The sequence below is a fragment of the Oncorhynchus masou genome, chromosome 21 (assembly GCF_036934945.1).
Source record: "Oncorhynchus masou masou isolate Uvic2021 chromosome 21, UVic_Omas_1.1, whole genome shotgun sequence".
In the NCBI taxonomy this organism is placed as follows: Eukaryota; Metazoa; Chordata; class Actinopteri; order Salmoniformes; family Salmonidae; genus Oncorhynchus; species Oncorhynchus masou.
In genome coordinates, this window is record NC_088232.1 from 3555001 (window position 1) to 3575610 (window position 20610).

A 20610-nucleotide genomic window follows, 5' to 3' on the forward strand; every position below is an offset into this window, starting at 1 on the left:
TCTTCGTGGCTCTTGGTGGCCGGGTCCTTCTTGGGCTGCTGGGCGGGCTGGGGTCCCGTGGCGCCCGGGGTGGTGGCGGCGTTGTTGGTGGCCTTGGGGATGGTGCCGTCCTTGACCGCCGCGCCGCCACCGCCGGTCGTGGCGGTGAAGCTGAGGCGGCTCTCCCTCACGTCGTCGTCCTACGAACAGGAAAGGCAGGAGTTAGTTAGATAGGGGTCAGAGTTCAAGGATGAATGAACTCCCCGAACGGGAATGGACACTCCCCCGATGGACGGCCTTGATGTGCTCCAGAGAGGGACACTGAAATGTCATCCCTCTCTCTCTCCATTGATCTTGCTCTCCCTCCTTCTCTCTTAACCATGGGGGATCGCTTGCCATAGCAACAGCAGCAGCAGCAATATGACAGGCTGACTAAGTCTCCCAGCCAAGTACACTTCAGTCTCCCTCCTGCTAACACTCCAAATAAACTTGACTTCAACTAAACTTCCACCTTTGACTTCATGTTGAGTCAATGCCTATTCTCCCCAACACAATAAATCTATCAAAGTGCAACATGAACAGGGAGTGATTTGTGCGTCATGAGACCTTGCTTAAAACCTCTAGTCTATTATTGTTTTTATAACCCACAATGCCTCTGGTGTTATCCTAGGACACAGCCCTCTCTCTTTCAAACCTACTCATTGCTGTACCCTTTACAGTTGTCACCACTCAAGCGTCTCCCTGGCCTTTTCCCTCAAATGTCAAAACTAGGGTTGAAAAAAGGGTTCAGAACTGGACATTCTCTTTAAAAAGCAATTGACATCATATGAATGAAGGGGTATTACCATTGGCCTACACACAAACAAAGCCCTGCATGTGATAGTTTTGTTTGATATGCCCAATATGGAAATGATTTAAATGGAATGAAAACAGCATCAATATGAGTTGAGCAATAGTTTTTCCACGAGCGAAATTGCCAATGAACAACAAATGATATGTTGACATGGGGGAAGAATAGGAAAGCAGGAAATGTAATCTTTGGCTGAAATGCAATTTCTTTCGAAATGCATTTGAATAGGGAAATAAAAACAAACAGCAACACCAACTGAAAGGAACAAGGAACTGGGAGTGAAAACAGGGAGTGTGTGTGTGACAAGTTGACAACAGGCCATTATGACATTAAACAAATTACGAAGAATAATGGAATGCTATTTGTGTAATGAAGAATGTCACAGAGTCAATGAGTAACTACACCAGCACTGTGTGTCACATTATGCTTAAAGGGATACTTTGGGAATTTGGCAATGAAGTCCTTTATCTACTTCCCAAGAGTCAGATGAACTCGATACTATTTTTATGCCTCTGTGTGCAGTTTGAAGGAAGTTGCTACTGTAACTGGCGTTAGCACAATAACTAGACTTCTATGGCAACGTTTAGCATGCTAGCTTTAACCATAGGCATCCAGTCAGTAGTTATCATTGGCTCGCAAAACCACCTCCGCCTTCCTTCATACTGGATGCAGAGATATAAAAATGGGATCAACAAGGTCATCTGATTCCAGGTAAGATTTAATTGCCACACATTTTTACAACATATTCTCTTTGACGAAATACTGTAAAAAAAAATGTTTTTTAAATGTATGTTTCTATGCTGTCTTTGTATAGCTCTCATACTTAGGTGTGAAAATGAATATGAATATGGAGAGAACACCACCAACGACAAACAGCAGAGGAACAGTACACAACTGGAAAGAAAGAAACACAAACATACAAACGTATGACCAGATGGAGTGTGGGGTTCTAATAGCTGGGTTCTAATGTTCTTTACCCTGTCAGAGGAATTGTAGATGTGGCCCATAGATCCATATATGGGCGTATCGTTGTTTCTCAAACCATTAATACGTCTCAATGACTCAGCCAGCTCATTGGGATCAATGGAGTGATCCTCATCACCATTCTTTCATCACAGGAGAAGCATGCAAACGGAAAAGATAAACAAACAAACAAACAAAGCACTAAAATGATTATGAGAATCATGCAATATAGAGGAATTCACTGTGGATATGCCTGAAACACTGTGGACATGCCTGAAACGCCGTGGACATGCCTGAACCACTGTGGACATGCCTGAAACACTGTGGACATGCCTGAAACGCCGTGGACATGCCTGAACCACTGTGGACATGCCTGAAACACTGTGGACATGCCTGAAACGCGCTATGCATACGCCTGAAACCCTGTGGATATGCCTGGAACGCTGTGGACATGCCTGAAATGCTGTGGACATGACTGAAACCCTGTGGATATGCCAGAAACACATGAAAATAGACAAGAACATCAAACAAGAAGGTGAATCAAAACAAATGTTGTGCCATGCTTTAAGAAACTGGGCGAGGTGAAATTGAACATAACATAATTGTTTTGTGTGTGTGTGTTGGTATTTGACTTCTCGATAAGTTGGTTACCACAAGTTCGTTAGAGAAAGGCTGAGGCCTGCATGTTTGAATTGACAATGACCCATATCCACTTACTACACTTCAGAGTGACTTTTTCCTCCTCTTGGTAACAAGCAGTGTTCATTCATCTTTATCTCATCGTGTTCTATCTCAATTTCCCTCCATCTCTTTGATTTGATTGGCCTGAGTATTCCCTTGGTAAAATCCACACAGTATAAAGAAAATGGACTCCTCCCCTGGTACAGAGAGAGGCAGTCTTTTTTTGTATGTCTCCATTTTATATTAATGGATGAGGGATAGGAAGAAACACAGACATCAGCCAAATGTTCAGACACTGACCCGTTCTGTCCTTCAGGAAGCTTTGTAGTAAACATGTCGAAGTAAACATTGGAAGTTTTATCCTTGGTGCACGCCAGGTTGGTGTAGCAACAGTATATGGCCACAGGGGTGCAGTGTTGACTGGATGGATGGTAGAACGTTGCACCTGTTGGGGAAGTTGCTTTGCTGGTGTGCCTCAACTTTTCTTTGTGTCAAACAAGGCCATGTTGTTTTGCCTAGTCCGAATACAAATATTATGCAAATGTTCTATGGTCTACTTTCATGAGTAAGAATTTGACCGCAACTGAATTGCCTGTATAAATAGCTTCAATAACCTAAATAAGCAAGCCTTTTGACCATAGAGACATGATATATCTGACCCAGGCCCAGAGTCCAAGCTTGGGCCCGATTTAGTGACAGACAGCGTATAATTGGACTTTTCCGTCTTAATCTTTTAAAATGTCCAAAAGGCCAGAAACCCAATTAACCACAGAGTCAAGGCCACTAAGCCGCCCCGATATCCGTCAAGTCACATTTTTGGCCGACTAATTCCCAGAGCTCCTCTGTCAACCTCATCTTTTGACATTTCTCAACATCCTCAGGCAGTCTTCAGACAACATTTCATGTCACACTGCTTGTTTCATGGACTTTGACACAACTAGTTATGGTTTGCTACAGTGCTACAAGCTCTTTACATTAGCAATCCAATATAATACAATCTGTGGTATAAACTCTCAACACATATACTAAGTGGACAGAAAATTAAGAACACCTGATCTTTCCATGACAGACTGACCAGGTGAATCCAGGTGAAAGCTATGATCCCTTATTGTTGTCTCTTGTTAAATCCACTTCAATCAGCGTAGATGAAGGGGAGGAGACAGGTTAAAGAAGGATTTTTAAGCCTTGAGACAACTGAGACATGGATTGTATGTGTGTGCCAAGGCAAAAGATGGGCAAGGCAAAATATTTATGTGACTTTGAACAGGGTGTGGTAGTAGGTGCCAGGTGCAATGGTTTGTGTCAAGAAATGCAACCATGCTAGGTTTTTCACACTCAACAGTTTCCTGTGCGTATCAAGAATGGTCCACCACCCAAAGGACATCCAGACAACTTGACACAGTGGTGGGAAGCATTGAAGTCAACATGGGCCAGCATCCCTGTGGAACGCTTTTGACACCTTGTAGAGTCACAACGAATTGAGGCTGTTCTGAGGGAAAAAGGGGAAGGTGTTCCTAATGTTTGGTATACTCAGTGTACATGTAATGTTTGCCTGAGAAGGATATATCTATGAAGGACAGAATTGCTTGTTTCATTGTTTGTAGGGTGCTAAAGCATTGAGATATGAGTTATTCATTAGTGCTATGTGACCACTTACTACAGCCTCAGAGCTCCTTAAGGAACCACACCATAACGGCAATATGCAATCATTGTTGCATGGAGTTATTTGTTCACGCTCTGATTCGACGAACGTGTTCTAGATTGGTCTGTAAACGTTACCTTCTTCTTCGTTCTCCGCGGGCGGAGTCTTAAGAGTTCCTTGTGTTGCCTGGAGACAAAGTTGACGGCGGCATACTCGAGCAGAGCGGAGAATACGAAGAGCAGACACACCGCCATCCAGATGTCGATGGCCTTTACATAGGACACCTACAACACCAGAGAGACAAAGTCACAGTCACACAGTCAGAGAGCAGAGACAGACCGACAGACAGACAGACGGAGACAAAGTCACAGTCACACAGTCAGAGAGCAGAGACAGACCGACAGACAGACAGACGGAGACAAAGTCACAGTCACACAGTCAGAGAAAAGAGACAGACCGACAGACAGACAGACGGAGACAAAGTCACAGTCACACAGTCAGAGAAAAGAGACAGACCGACAGATGGACACAAAGTCACAGTCACAAAGTCAGAGAGCAAAGACAGACAGAGACAAAGTCACAGTCACACAGTCAGAAAAAAGAGACAGACCGACAGACAGACAGACGGAGACAAAGTCACAGTCACACAGTCAGAGAGCAGAGACAGACCGACAGACAGACAGACGGAGACAAAGTCACAGTCACACAGTCAGAGAAAAGAGACAGACCGACAGACAGACAGACGGAGACAAAGTCACAGTCACACAGTCAGAGAAAAGAGACAGACCGACAGATGGACACAAAGTCACAGTCACAAAGTCAGAGAGCAAAGACAGACAGAGACAAAGTCACAGTCACACAGTCAGAAAAAAGAGACAGACCGACAGACGGACACAAAGTCTCCAGACAAAGGCTCCGTTAAGCAAACCCAAAAAAGTCACCCTGTACCTAGACCATAAATCAACAATGGACAGTCAGTCCTGAAGAAGGGACACCTTTTTGGGCGAGCCCAGTGGTGATGCACACAACACACTCTCCTGCCAACCCACACAACCGCACCCCCACTCACACTCTCACACACACTCTGCGACCCAACCCACCTTAGGGAGAGACGTTCTGGAACCGGAGCTCTGGGTGGTCATGGTGAGCACGGTGGTGATGCCCAGCGCCACCCTGGCGGGCGCGGCGTCCATGTTGATCCAGAAGGAAACCCAGGAGAGGATGACGATGAGGAGGCTGGGGATGTACATCTGGATCAGGTAATAGCCCATCTGTCTCTCCAGGTGGAATCGCACCTCAATACACGTGAACTTCCCTGTGTGGAAGAGAGGAGAGAGACAGCGGAGAGGAGAGCGACTGAGACAAGCGCCTATGTTTCCTTTGTTTCGTATTAAAGTCTGCCTGAATAACATACTTGGAAACGTACTGTGAAAATGTATAGGAAAGATGATCTCCTTTGGAGACTAATAGGTTTCTCTGTCGACCATATCTTACAGACGTCAGCCTTCCTCCTCTCATACACATCGTATACTGTACATGTAAACAAGCCCACACACAAACTGCACACGTTGGCTTCTCACTAAATTCTAGCAAGCCATATAATATGCAAAAGCCCGTGCTGTGGAGGAGTTGAAATCCATCTCTGTGTTGTCGGTCCATGCAGCTGTGGTTATCTCGATCATCAAAGCTCAGTGCATAGGCCTGAGATGAAAATGCCAGTCATGCTCTCTGCCTTTGATGCGTCAACGTTTTGTCAGATCTCCCCACCATCACACACACAAACACACACACACACACACACACACACACACACACCCAACCCTCAGTTCATAGGTTACCAGTGCCACACTCAATACGGAAGTGGTCTGATGAGGCAGACGCCAGACTGTTTTTCTAGCACACAGACTGGGATATGTTCCGCTATCCAATAGCATTGACGAGGTTACCACAACAGTCACGGTTTTAATCAATAAGTGCATAGACAACGTCCCCACAGTTTTATGGTTATATTTAACCTTTATTTAACCAGTTGAGAACAAATTCTCATTTACAACTGCGACCTGGCCAAGATAAAGCAAAGCAGTGCGACACAAACAACAACACAGAGTTACACATGGAATAAACAAGCGTACAGTCAATAACACAATAGAAAAAGTCTATATACAGTGTGTGCAAATGAGATATGATAAGGGAGGTAAGGCAATAAATAGGCTATAGTGGCGAAATAATTACAATTTAGCAATTAAACACTGAAGTGATAGATGTGCAGAATATACATGTGCAAGTAGAGATACTGGGGTGAAAAGGAGCAATAAATAAATAAATAACAGTATGGGGATGAGGTAGTTGGATGGGCTTTCTACAGATGGGCTATGCACAGGTGCAGTGATCTGTGAGCTGATCTGACAGCTGGTGCTTAAAGTTAGTGAGGGAGATATGAGTCTCCAGCTTCAGTGATTTTTGCAATTCGTTCCAGTCATTGGCAGCAGAGAACTGGAAGGAAAGGTGGCCAAAGGAGGAATTGGCTTTGGGGGTGACCAGTGAAATATACCTAATGGAGCATGCTACTCATACTACTCCTTCTCTGTTCCGCGGGTGATGTGGAGGTAAACCCAGGCCCTGCATGTCCCCAGGCACCCTCATTTGTTGACTTCTGTGATCGAAAAAGCCTTGGTTTCATGCATGTCAACATCAGAATCCTTCTCCCTAAGTTTGTTTTACTCAATGCTTTAGCACACTCTGCTAACCCTGATGTCCTTGCCGTGTCTGAATCCTGGCTCAGGAAGGCCACCAAAAATTCAGAGATTTCCATACCCAACTATAACATCTTCCGTCAAGATAGAACTGCCAAAGGGGGAGGAGTTGCAGTCTACTGCAGAGATAGCCTGCAAAGTAATGTCATACTTTCCAGGTCCATACCCAAACAGTTCGAACTACTAATTCTGAAAATTACAAAATTACTCTCTCCAGAAATAAGTCGCTCACTGTTGCCGCCTGCTACCGACCCCCCTCAGCTCCCAGCTGTGCCCTGGACACCATTTGTGAATTGATTGCCCCCCATTTAGCTTCAGAGTTTGTTCTGTTAGGTGCCCTAAACTGGGATATGCTTAACACCCCGGCAGTCCTACAATCTAAGCTAGATGCCCTCAATCTCACACAAATCATCAAGGAACCCACCAGGTACAACCCTAACTCTGTAAGCAAGGGCACCCTCATAGACGTCATCCTGACCAACTGGCCCTCCAAATACACCTCCGCTGTCTTCAATCAGGATCTCAGCGACCACTGCCTCATTGCCTGTATCCGCTACAGTGCCGCAGTCAAACGACCACCCCTCATCACTGTCAAACGCTCCCTAAAACACTTCTGTGAGCAGGCCATTCTAATCGACCTGGGCCGGGTACCCTGGAAGGACATTGACCTCATCCCGTCAGTTGAGGATGCCTGGTCATTCTTTAAGAGTAACTTCCTCACCATTTTAGATAAGCATGCTCCGTTCAAAAAATGCAGAACTAAGAACAGATACAGCCCTTGGTTCACTCCAGATCTGACTGCCCTCGACCAGCACAAAAACATCCTGTGGCGGACTGCAATAGCATCGAACAGTCCCCGCGATATGCAACTGTTCAGTGAAGTCAGGAACCAATACACGCAGTCAGTCAGGAAAGCTAAGGCCAGCTTCTTCAGGCAGAAGTTTGCATCCTGTAGCTCCAACTCCAAAAAGTTCTGGGACACTGTGAAGTCCATGGAGAACAAGAGCACCTCCTCCCAGCTGCCCACTGCACTGAGGCTAGGGAACACGGTCACCACCGACAAATCCATGATTATTGAAAACTTCAACAAGCATTTCTCAACGGCTGGCCATGCCTTCCGCCTGGCTACTCCAACCTCGACCAACAGCTCCGGCCCCCCCGCAGCTCCTCGCCCAAGCCTCTCCAGGTTCTCCTTTACCCAAATCCAGATAGCAGATGTTCTGAAAGAGCTGCAAAACCTGGACCCGTATAAATCAGCTGGGCTTGACAATCTGGACCCTCTATTTCTGAAACTATCCGCCGCCATTGTCGCAACCCCTATTACCAGCCTGTTCAACCTCTCTTTCATATCGTCTGAGATCCCCAAGGATTGGAAAGCTGCCGCAGTCATCCCCCTCTTCAAAGGGGGTGACACACTGGAACCTAACTGTTACAGACCTATATCCATTCTGCCTTGCCTATCTAAGGTCTTCGAAAGCCAAGTCAACAAACAGGTCACTGACCATCTCGAATCCCACCGTACATTCTCCGCTATGCAATCTGGTTTCCGAGCCGGTCACAGGTGCACCTCAGCCACACTCAAGGTACTAAACGACATCATAACCGCCATCGATAAAAGACAGTACTGTGCAGCCGTCTTCATCGACCTTGCCAAGGCTTTCGACTCTGTCAATCACCATATTCTTATCGGCAGACTCAGTAGCCTCGGTTTTTCGGATGACTGCCTTGCCTGGTTCACCAATTACTTTGCAGACAGAGTTCAGTGTGTCAAATCGGAGGGCATGCTGTCCAGTCCTCTGGCAGTCTCTATGGGGGTGCCACAGGGTTCAATTCTCGGGCCGACTCTTTTCTCTGTATATATCAATGATGTTGCTCTTGCTGCGGGCGATTCCCTGATCCACCTCTACGCAGACGACACCATTCTATATACTTTCGGCCCGTCATTCGACACTGTGCTATCTAACCTCCAAACAAGCTTCAATGCCATACAACACTCCTTCCGTGGCCTCCAACTGCTCTTAAACGCTAGTAAAACCAAATGCATGCTTTTCAACCGATCGCTGCCTGCACCAGCATGCGCTCCAGCAGGTGTATCTCACTGATCATCCCTAAAGCCAACACCTCATTCGGCCGCCTTTCGTTCCAGTACTCTGCTGCCTGTGACTGGAACGAATTGCAAAAATCGCTGAAGTTGGAGACCTTTATCTCCCTCACTAACTTCAAACATCAGCTATCTGAGCAACTAACCGATCGCTGCAGCTGTACATAATCTATTGGTAAATAGCCCACCCATTTTCACCTACCTCATCCCCACAGTTTTTATTTATTTACTTTTCTGCTCTTTTGCACACCACTATCTCTACCTGTACATGATCATTTATCAATCCAGTGTTAATCTGCAATATTGTAATTATTCGCCTACCTCCTCATGCCTTTTGCACACATTGTATATAGACTCCCCCTTTTTTTTCTACTGTGTTATTGACTTGTTAATTGTTTACTCCATGTGTAACTCTGTGTTGTCTGTTCACACTGCTATGCTTTATCTTGGCCAGGTCGCAGTTGTAAATGAGAACTTGTTCTCAACTAGCCTACCTGGTTAAATAAAGGTGAAATAAAATTTAAAAAAAATGTGCTACGGGTGGGTGCTGCTATGGTGACCAGTGACTATAAGAAGGTATCCAAACCCCCCAAAAACATGGATTATAGGCAATATCCACGCTGGGCGAAAGGCAAGAGCTACCGCTTACAAAGAACGGGACACAGACATGGCCCAGACAAGAAAGCCCGCTACGAGCTCTGACGAGACATCAAACATGAAAGAGGACAATATAGGAGGAAGGTGGAATCCTATTTACATCGGCTCTGACGCTAGTCATATGTGGCAGGGCTTGCAGATGATAACAGATTAGAAAGGGAAACCCTTATAAAAGTTAAAAGTTTTAAACAGGTAAACACTCGCAACGCCGCCGGGCCAGATGGAACACCAGGATGCGCTCTCAAAGCATACGAAGATCAGCTGCCAAGTGTCTTCATTGACATTCTCAATCTCTCCTTGTCCCAGTCTGTAATTATGCTTGAAAGGCTGGTCATAACACATATCAACACCTTCATCCCAGATACCTTACCCACTCCACTTCCTGACAGTCCGTCCCCAGGTGGTGAGGGTATGCAAGAACACCACTCCACGCTGACCCCCAATACCATTATCAGGTTGTTTGACGACACAACGGTGGTAGGCCTTATCACTTGACGGCAATGAGACATCGCTGGGATCGAGCTCCCTGCCATCCAAGACCTGTGTATCAAGCGGCATCAGAGGAAGGACTGAAATATTGCCACAGACTCCAGCCACCTAAGCCATAGACTGTTCACTCTGCTACCTCTGACAAACGATACCAGAGCATCGGCTCTCAGACCAACAGGCTCCGAGACAGGTTCTACCCTCAAGCCATAAGACTGCTAAATAGCCATAAGACTGTTAAATATCCATAAGACTGCTAAATAGCCATAAGACTGCTAAATAGCCATAAGACTGCTAATAGCCATAAGACTGTTAAATAGCCATAAGACTGTTAAATAGCCATAAGACTGCTAAATAGCCATAAGACTGTTAAATAGCCATAAGACTGTTAAATATCCATAAGACTGTTAAATAGCCATAAGACTGCTAAATAGCCATAAGACTGCTAAATAGCCGTAAGACTGTTAAATAGCCATAAGACTGCTAAATAGCCATAAGACTGCTAAATAGCCATAAGACTGTTAAATAGCCATAAGACTGTTAAATATCCATAAGACTGCTAAATATCCATAAGACTGCTAAATAGCCATAAGACTGTTAAATAGCCATAAGACTGTTAAATATCCATAAGACTGTTAAATAGCCATAAGACTGCTAAATAGCCATAAGACTGCTAAATAGCCGTAAGACTGTTAAATAGCCATAAGACTGCTAAATAGCCATAAGACTGCTAAATAGCCATAAGACTGTTAAATAGCCAGAAGACTGCTAAATAGCCATAAGACTGCTAAATATCCATAAGACTGTTAAATAGCCATAAGACTGTTAAATAGCCACAAGACTGCTAAATAGCCATAAGAATGTTAAATATCCATAAGACTGCTAAATAGCCATAAGACTGCTAAATAGCCATAAGACTGTTAAATAGCCATAAGACTGTTAAATATCCATAAGACTGTTAAATAGCCATAAGACTGCTAAATAGCCATAAGACTGTTAAATAGCCATAAGACTGCTAAATAGCCATAAGACTGTTAAATAGCCATAGGAATACTAAATGGTTAATTAAATGGTTACCCGGACTATCTTGCACTGACTCTATGCACACTCGACTATACATACACACTACTGTAAATAAACATTCACTCACTCACACACACACACCACACTGACACACATCATATGCTGCTGCTACTCTGTTCTTTATTTACTCTTGTTATTATCTATCCTGATGTCTAGTCACTTTACCCTGCCTTCATGTACATATCTACCTCTAATACCTTGTTATTATCTATCCTGATGCCTCGTCACTTTACCCTGCCTCCATGTACATATCTACCTCAAATACCTTATTATTATCTATCCTGATGCCTAGTCACTTTACCCTGCCTCCATGTACATATCTACCTCTAATACCTTATTATTATGTATCCTGATGCCTAGTCACTTTACCCTGCCTCCATGTACATATCTACCTCTAATACCTTATTATTATCTATCCTGATACCTAGTCACTTTACCCTGCCTCCATGTACATATCTACCTCAAATACCTTATTATTATCTATCCTGATGCCTAGTCACTTTACCCTGCCTCCATGTACATATCTACCTCTAATACCTTATTATTATCTATCCTGATGCCTAGTCACTTTACCCTGCCTCCATGTACATATCTACCTCGAAATACCTTATTATTATCTATCCTGATGCCTAGTCACTTTACCCTGCCTCCATGTACATATCTACCTCTAATACCTTATTATTATCTATCCTGATACCTAGTCACTTTACCCTGCCTCCATGTACATATCTACCCCTAATACCTTGTTATTATCTATCCTGATGCCTAGTCACTTTACCCTGCCTCCATGTACATAACTACCCCTAATACCTTGTTATTATCTATCCTGATACCTAGTCACTTTACATTGCCTCAAGGTACATATCTACCCCTAATACCTTGTTATTATCTATCCTGATACCTAGTCACTTTACCCTGCCTCCATGTACATATCTACCTCTAATACCTTGTTATTATCTATCCTGATGCCTCGTCACTTTACCCTGCCTCCATGTACATATCTACCTCAAATACCTTATTATTATCTATCCTGATGCCTAGTCACTTTACCCTGCCTCCATGTACATATCTACCTCTAATACCTTATTATTATGTATCCTGATGCCTAGTCACTTTACCCTGCCTCCATGTACATATCTACCTCTAATACCTTATTATTATCTATCCTGATACCTAGTCACTTTACCCTGCCTCCATGTACATATCTACCTCAAATACCTTATTATTATCTATCCTGATGCCTAGTCACTTTACCCTGCCTCCATGTACATATCTACCTCTAATACCTTATTATTATCTATCCTGATGCCTAGTCACTTTACCCTGCCTCCATGTACATATCTACCTCGAAATACCTTATTATTATCTATCCTGATGCCTAGTCACTTTACCCTGCCTCCATGTACATATCTACCTCTAATACCTTATTATTATCTATCCTGATACCTAGTCACTTTACCCTGCCTCCATGTACATATCTACCCCTAATACCTTGTTATTATCTATCCTGATGCCTAGTCACTTTACCCTGCCTCCATGTACATAACTACCCCTAATACCTTGTTATTATCTATCCTGATACCTAGTCACTTTACATTGCCTCAAGGTACATATCTACCCCTAATACCTTGTTATTATCTATCCTGATACCTAGTCACTTTACCCTGCCTCCATGTACATATCTACCCCTAATACCTTGTTATTATCTATCCTGATACCTCGTCACTTTACCCTGCCTCCATGTACATATCTACCCCTAATACCTTGTTATTATCTATCCTGATACCTAGTCACTTTACCCTGCCTCCATGTACATATCTACCCCTAATACCTTGTTATTATCTATCCTGATACCTAGTCACTTTACCCTGCCTCCATGTACATATCTACCCCTAATACCTTGTTATTATCTATCCTGATACCTAGTCACTTTACCCTGCCTCCATGTACATATCTACCCCTAATACCTTGTTATTATCTATCCTGATACCTCGTCACTTTACCCTGCCTCCATGTACATATCTACCCCTAATACCTTGTTATTATCTATCCTGATGCCTAGTCACTTTACCCTGCCTTCATGTACATATCTACCTCTAATACCTTATTATTATCTATCCTGATGCCTAGTCACTTTACCCTGCCTCCATGTACATATCTACCTCTAATACCTTATTATTATCTATCCTGATGCCTAGTCACTTTACCCTGCCTCCATGTACATATCTACCTCGAAATACCTTGTTATTATCTATCCTGATGCCTAGTCACTTTACCCTGCCTCCATGTACATATCTACCCCTAATACCTTGTTATTATCTATCCTGATACCTAGTCACTTTACCCTGCCTCCATGTACATATCTACCCCTAATACCTTGTTATTATCTATCCTGATACCTAGTCACTTTACCCTGCCTCCATGTACATATCTACCCCTAATACCTTGTTATTATCTATCCTGATACCTAGTTACTTTACCCTGCCTCCATGTACATATCTACCCCTAATACCTTGTTATTATCTATCCTGATACCTAGTCACTTTACTCTGCCTCCATGTACATATCTACCGCTAATACCTTGTTATTATCTATCCTGATGCCTAGTCACTTTACCCTGCCTCCATGTACATATCTACCCCTAATACCTTGTTATTATCTATCCTGATACCTAGTCACTTTACCCTGCCTCCATGTACATATCTACCCCTAATACCTTGTTATTATCTATCCTGATACCTAGTCACTTTACCCTGCCTCCATGTACATATCTACCTCTAATACCTTATTATTATCTATCCTGATACCTCGTCACTTTACCCTGCCTCCATGTACATATCTACCCCTAATACCTTGTTATTATCTATCCTGATGCCTAGTCACTTTACCCTGCCTTCATGTACATATCTACCTCTAATACCTTATTATTATCTATCCTGATGCCTAGTCACTTTACCCTGCCTCCATGTACATATCTACCCCTAATATCTTATTATTATGTATCCTGATGCCTAGTCACTTTACCCTGCCTCCATGTACATATCTACCTCTAATACCTTATTATTATGTATCCTGATGTCTCGTCACTTTACCCTGCCTCCATGTACATATCTACCTCTAATACCTTGTTATTATCTATCCTGATACCTAGTCACTTTACCCTGCCTCCATGTACATATCTACCTCTAATACCTTATCATTATTATCTATCCTGATGCCTAGTCACTTTACCCTGCCTCCATGTACATATCTACCTCAAATACCTTATTATTATCTATCCTGATACCTAGTCACTTTACCCTGCCTCCATGTACATATCTACCTCTAATACCTTATTATTATCTATCCTGATGCCTAGTCACTTTACCCTGCCTCCATGTACATATCTACCTCGAAATACCTTATTATTATCTATCCTGATGCCTAGTCACTTTACCCTGCCTCCATGTACATATCTACCTCTAATACCTTATTATTATCTATCCTGATGCCTAGTCACTTTACCCTGCCTCCATGTACATATCTACCCCTAATACCTTGTTATTATCTATCCTGATACCTAGTCACTTTACCCTGCCTTCATGTACATATCTACCTCTAATACCTTGTTATTATCTATCCTGATACCGAGTCACTTTACCCTGCCTTCATGTACATATCCACCTCTAATACCTTATTATTATCTATCCTGATGCCTCGTCACTTTACCCTGTCTCCATGTACATATCTACCTCTAATACCTTATCATTATTATCTATCCTGATACCTAGTCACTTTACCCTGCCTCCATGTACATATCTACCTCAAATACCTTATTATTATCTATCCTGATGCCTAGTCACTTTACCCTGCCTCCATGTACATATCTACCTCAAATACCTTATTATTATCTATCCTGATGCCTAGTCACTTTACCCTGCCTCCAATACCTCATACCTCTGCAGAGTGATCTGGTACTGGTCCTCCCTGTATATAGCTTCATTATTGTGTATTCTGTTCCTTTTGCATTATAATTTATGTATTCGGCACATGTGACAAATCACTTGACAGGATATATGGACACTGACAGTTACTGACAGTTGTGGCTGCTTGGCGTGATGTATTGTTGTCTCTACCTTCTTGCCCTTTGTGCTGTTGTCTGTGCCCAATAATGTTTGTACCATGTCTTGTGCTGCTACCATACTGGGCTGCTGTCATGTTGTGTTGCTACCATTCTCGTTGTCATGTTGTGTTGTTACCATGTTGTGTTGCTACCATGCTATGTTGTTGTCTTACGTCTCTCTTTATGTAGTGTTGTCTCTCTTGTCGTGATGTGTTTTGTCTTATATTTTATTTCGTATTTTTAATCCCAGCCACCATCCCCACAGTAGGCCTTTTGGTAGGCCGTCATTGTAAATAAGAATTTGTTCTTAACCGACTTGCCTAGTTAAATAAAGGTTCAAAAATAAATAAATAAAATAGGAGGTGAGTGGTCACAATTCCCAAAGCACGCCCCTGGGCCTGTACTCCTACATATGTGATCAGCACATGCACCCAATGCACTCTAGTAAACAACACACAAATACTCACAATTCACTAAAATGTATGTATATCCAATGGACTCAAATAAATATATGAACCCAATGCACTGAAAAGAATGGATAGAGTCAATGCACTGAAAAGAATGGATAGAGTCAATGCACTGGAATGAATGGATAGAGTCAATGCACTGGAAATAATGGATAGAGTCAATGCACTGGAATGAATGGATAGAGTCAATGCACTGGAATGAATGGATAGAGTCAATGCACTGGAATGAATGGATAGAGTCAATGCACTGGAAAGAATGGATAGAGTCAATGCACTGGAAAGAATGGATAGAGTCAATGCACTGGAAATAATGGATAGAGTCAATGCACTGGAATGAATGGATAGAGTCAATGCACTGGAATGAATGGATAGAGTCAATGCACTGGAAAGAATGGATAGAGTCAATGCACTGGAAAGAATGGATAGAGTCAATGCACTGAAAAGAATGGATAGAGTCAATGCACTGGAAAGAATGGATAGAGTCAATGCACTGGAAATAATGGATAGAGTCAATGCACTGGAATGAATGGATAGAGTCAATGCACTGGAAAGAATGGATAGAGTCAATGCATTGGAAAGAATGGATAGAGTCAATGCACTGGAAAGAATGGATAGAGTCAATGCACTGAAATGAATGGATAGAGTCAATGCACTGGAATGAATGGATAGAGTCAATGCACTGAAACAAATGGATAGAGTCAATGCACTGGAATGAATGGATAGAGTCAATGCACTGGAATGAATGGATAGAGTCAATGCACTGGAATGAAGCCATTATTTCCGTAAAGTAAACCTCTGACATTTGAGATAATGTATTGCAAAGGATTCCGCCAGCCTCAATATTTCCCTTGAGAATAAATCCCTCTATAATAGTTGCTTTGAAAGGATGAAGTCAGTGGGGTTAGTGAGCAATACAATGCAACGACCCACACAACTTTGAAGAAATGCCTTCCCTACTGTAGTGTTAGTTTACTGTAGCCTAACAGACAAGGGCGTCATGTACCCCAAACATCTGAGGTGGCACAAAGTACATTGGATGGCTGGTGGGTGATCTGGAGGGGTCAAGGCCCCCCAGTCTGTGAGTTGGGGAATTTTGCACAAAAAAAACATAATTTTCCTGCAATTTAAAGCCACACTCATTATACCTAAAGGGATACTTTGGGATTTTGGAAATTAGTCAGCTTAAGAGGTATGCTTAGATATCTTTATCTACGTTGTCAGAGTTAGATGAAGTCGTGGGATGCCATTTTTATGTCTCGGCATCCAGTAGGAAGGAAGTTAGAGGTCGTTTTAAGAGCCAATGCTAACCAGCATTAGCACAATGACTGGAAGTCTATGGTATCTACTAGCATGCTAGCAGTTACCATAGACTTAGTTATTGCGTTAGCTCTGCACTCAAAGACATAAAAATGGTATCTACGAGTTCATCTGACTCTGGAGAAGTAGATAAAGATATCTAATCATACCTCTTGAGCTGTCTGTATCCTCCTGACTACTTAAAACCAAAATATCAACTAAATCTAAATCTTCTCTACATCTCTGCTAAAAATCTGGGTAAAATATTGAAAAGAATGTAAGTCTTATTCAGTACATTTAGTAACTGCTTGCTTTCTAAAGTCTAACAACCTTGCCAGCAGGCCAGCTAAGATAGTTAGACAAGCTAGCTGCTCTAATTGGATTGATAGCCTGAAATGGCTTCTTGATAGCTAGTCATGAGGTTGGGAGATTGGGAACCCATCTGGGCTAGATGAAACAAACTTGAACAAATTGCTAGTTGGCTAGTAGTATTACAGAGAAACAACAACAACAAAATTCTACAAAACATTGTGTATATTTTGTATTTATTTAAACAGGACAAATCTGAGGGGGCACATGCCCCTGTGCCCCCTATGGGCGTGACACCTCTGCTAACAGTCACGCAGCAATATACTTGAAGCTCTTTGAACAAAGTCACTCTGCTCTCTTTGAAAAGAGTGAGTCTCAAAATATAGAGATTTGAACGAGAGACGAGGAGAGGAGGTGTGTGAGGCCTCTGCTGCAGCTGTCTGTTGCTTTGCCCTCTGCCGCGGAGGCTTCAAAACACATTTGAACAGTGGCTGTCTCTCCTGAAAGACAGAGAGGGAGCGTTCTCAGAGTCTCTGTCTGTTTGTGCACCGTCCCCGTGAGAGCAGCGCAGAGTTAGAATCCACAATCAGCAAACACACAGAGGCAGGCAGACATACACACACACACACACACACACACACACACACACACACACACACACACACACACACACACACACACACACACACACACACACACACACACACACACACACACACACACACACACACACACACACACACACACACACACACACACACACACACACACACACACACACACACACACACTTTTCTGAGCCCTGCAGGCTGACAGAGCTGTCAGTATTGAGGCAGTGACCTGACCAGAGGCTCCAGCACTTCTAGAGACTAACTGAAGTGGAGGACGGGGAGGTGTGTGGGTTTGTCTGTGTGTGCAGCCTGGTCTCATAGTGTCCCAATGTAAACCTGGGACACTGAAATTAGTATAATATGTTACGTTTGGTATGGTTACATAAAACAGATGGTTATTTAAGGAAAAAATGAAAGTCAGGTGGTTGGTCGGGGTGGATGAGTGGGTGTATAACACGAATGTCTAGCAACCCAAAGGTTGCAAGTTCAAATCTCATCACAGATGACTTTAGCATTTGAGTTACTTTGCAACTACTTAGCATGTTAGCTAACCCTTCCCCTAACCCAACTCCAAAACTCAACCCTAACCTTAACTCTAACCCCTGCTCTCTTAGCCTGGCTAACATTAGCCAGCTAGTTTATGTTAGCTAGCTAGCCAGAATTCACACCATATCCTAGGTTTGGCAGATCGTAACATATAGTACATTTTGCAAACTTGGCACATATAATACGAAATTGCTGTTCCTCTACCCAAGAAGGCAAAGGTAACTGAACTGAATGACTATCGCCCCGTAGCACTCACTTCTGTTATCATGAAGTGCTTTGAGAGACTAGTCAAGGATCATATCACCTCCACCTTACCTGTCTCCCTCGACCAGGGGTGGTCAAACTTTTTGGCTCAAGGGCCACATCGGGATTTTGAAATTCAACGGAGGGCCGCATTTTTTTTCAACGGAGGGCCACATGTCTTGTGGGCTGGATTGAAGTGCCCCCCCTTGCCCTAGACCCAATAGGTCCACAGACGATGCAATCACCATCACACTGCACACTGCCCTATCCCATCTGGACAAGAGGAATACCTATGTAAGAATGCTGTTCATTGACTATAGCTCAGCATTCAACACCAGATTACCCTCCAAGCTCATCATTAAGCTTGAGGCCCTGGGTCTCAAACCCCGCCCTGTGCCACTGAGTCCTGGACTTCCTGACAGGCCCCCCCCAGGTGGAAGGTAGGAAACAACATCTCCGCTTCGCTGATCCTCTACACTGGGGCCCCACAAGGGTGCGTGCTCAGCTCTCTCCTGTACTCCCTGTTCACCCATGACTGCATGGCCATACACGCCTCTAACTCGATCATCACGTTTGCAGACGACACAACAGTAGTAGGCTTGATCACCAACAACTACGAGACAGCCTACTGTATATGGAGGAGGTGAGGGCACTCGGAGTGTGGTGTCAGGAAAACAACCTCTCACTCAACATCAACAAAACAAAGGAGATGATCGTGGACTTCAGGAAACAGCAGAGGAAGCACCCCACTATCCACATCGATGGGACAACAGTGGAGAAGGTGGAAAGTTTTACGTTCCTCGGCGTACACATCACAGACAAACTGAAATGGTCCACCCACACAGACAGTGTGGTGAAGAAGGCGCAACAGCGCCTCTTGAACCTCAGTAGGCTGAAGAAATTTGGCTTGTCACCTAAAACCCTCACAAACCTTTACAGATGCACTATTGAGAGCATCCTGTTGGGCTGTATCAACACCTGGTATGGCAACTGTATCGCCCACAACCGCAGGGCATTCCAAACTACCTGCCCTCCAGGACACCTACAGCACCCGATGTCACAGGAAGGCCAGAAAGATCATCAAGCACAACAACCACCCGAGCCACTGCCTTGTTTACCCCGCTACCAACCGAGAGACTGAAAAATAGCTTCTATCTCAAGGCCATCAGACTGATAAACAGCCATCACTAACACAGAGAGGCTGCTGGCTACATACAGACTTGAAAACATTGGCCACATATAGTAATAATGATGTTTACATATCTTGCATTACTCATCCCATATGTATATACTGTATTTTATACCATCTATTGCATTTTGCCTATATCGCTCGGTCATTGCTCATCCATATATTTATATGTACATATCCTTATTCCATCCCTTTACTTAGATTTGTGTGTATTAGGTAGTTGTTGTGGAATTGTTCGATTACTTGTTGATATTGCTGCACTACAAGCACAAGCATTTCGCCACACTCGCAATAACCATGTGTACGTGACAAATACATCATTCATTTGATTTGAAATGTGCAATTCCTCCATTGTCCACCCCAAGGGTTGGTGTGTCCATCTGTGTGTGTCTGTTCTGGAACTTGACAGCACCTTGCCACTCACAGGCATTAATTGTGATAAGCTGTCAGTGCAGGCCTTGGGGTGGACAATGGAGGAATTGCTTATTTTAACTAGTTTTGTAAATCAGACTTCATTGTACATGGACCGGTTGGACGAAAAGAAAACTCACACTATTTGCCTCTGGATTTCGGCTCATTTCAGGGATGGTTGACCCTTTGAATCGGACGAGTGAGAAAATTTCCCATGTTATTTTATTACATAAAATGTAAT

At 43.4% G+C, this 20610-nt stretch overlaps 1 protein-coding gene and 1 long non-coding RNA gene across 2 annotated transcripts in view; one reads left to right on the plus strand and one right to left on the minus strand.

The window, feature by feature from the left end:
- The window catches only part of LOC135507594 (glycine receptor subunit alpha-3-like), a 141981-nt gene that overhangs the window by 1165 nt on the left and 120206 nt on the right, over window positions 1–20610 (minus strand). Inside the window, exons 7-9 of the mRNA XM_064927134.1 lie at window positions 5216–5430; window positions 4253–4399; window positions 1–179 (exon numbers count right to left, since the gene is read on the minus strand). The exon at window positions 1–179 is cut by the window's left edge and continues 1165 nt beyond it. Coding sequence (XP_064783206.1) covers window positions 1–179; window positions 4253–4399; window positions 5216–5430 — 541 coding nt within the window. The remainder of the gene's footprint in view (window positions 180–4252; window positions 4400–5215; window positions 5431–20610) is intronic.
- LOC135507596 (uncharacterized) lies at window positions 1364–3020 on the plus strand. The gene is made up of 2 exons (XR_010450675.1): window positions 1364–1540; window positions 1644–3020. It is a non-coding gene; the product is annotated as an uncharacterized LOC135507596 (long non-coding RNA).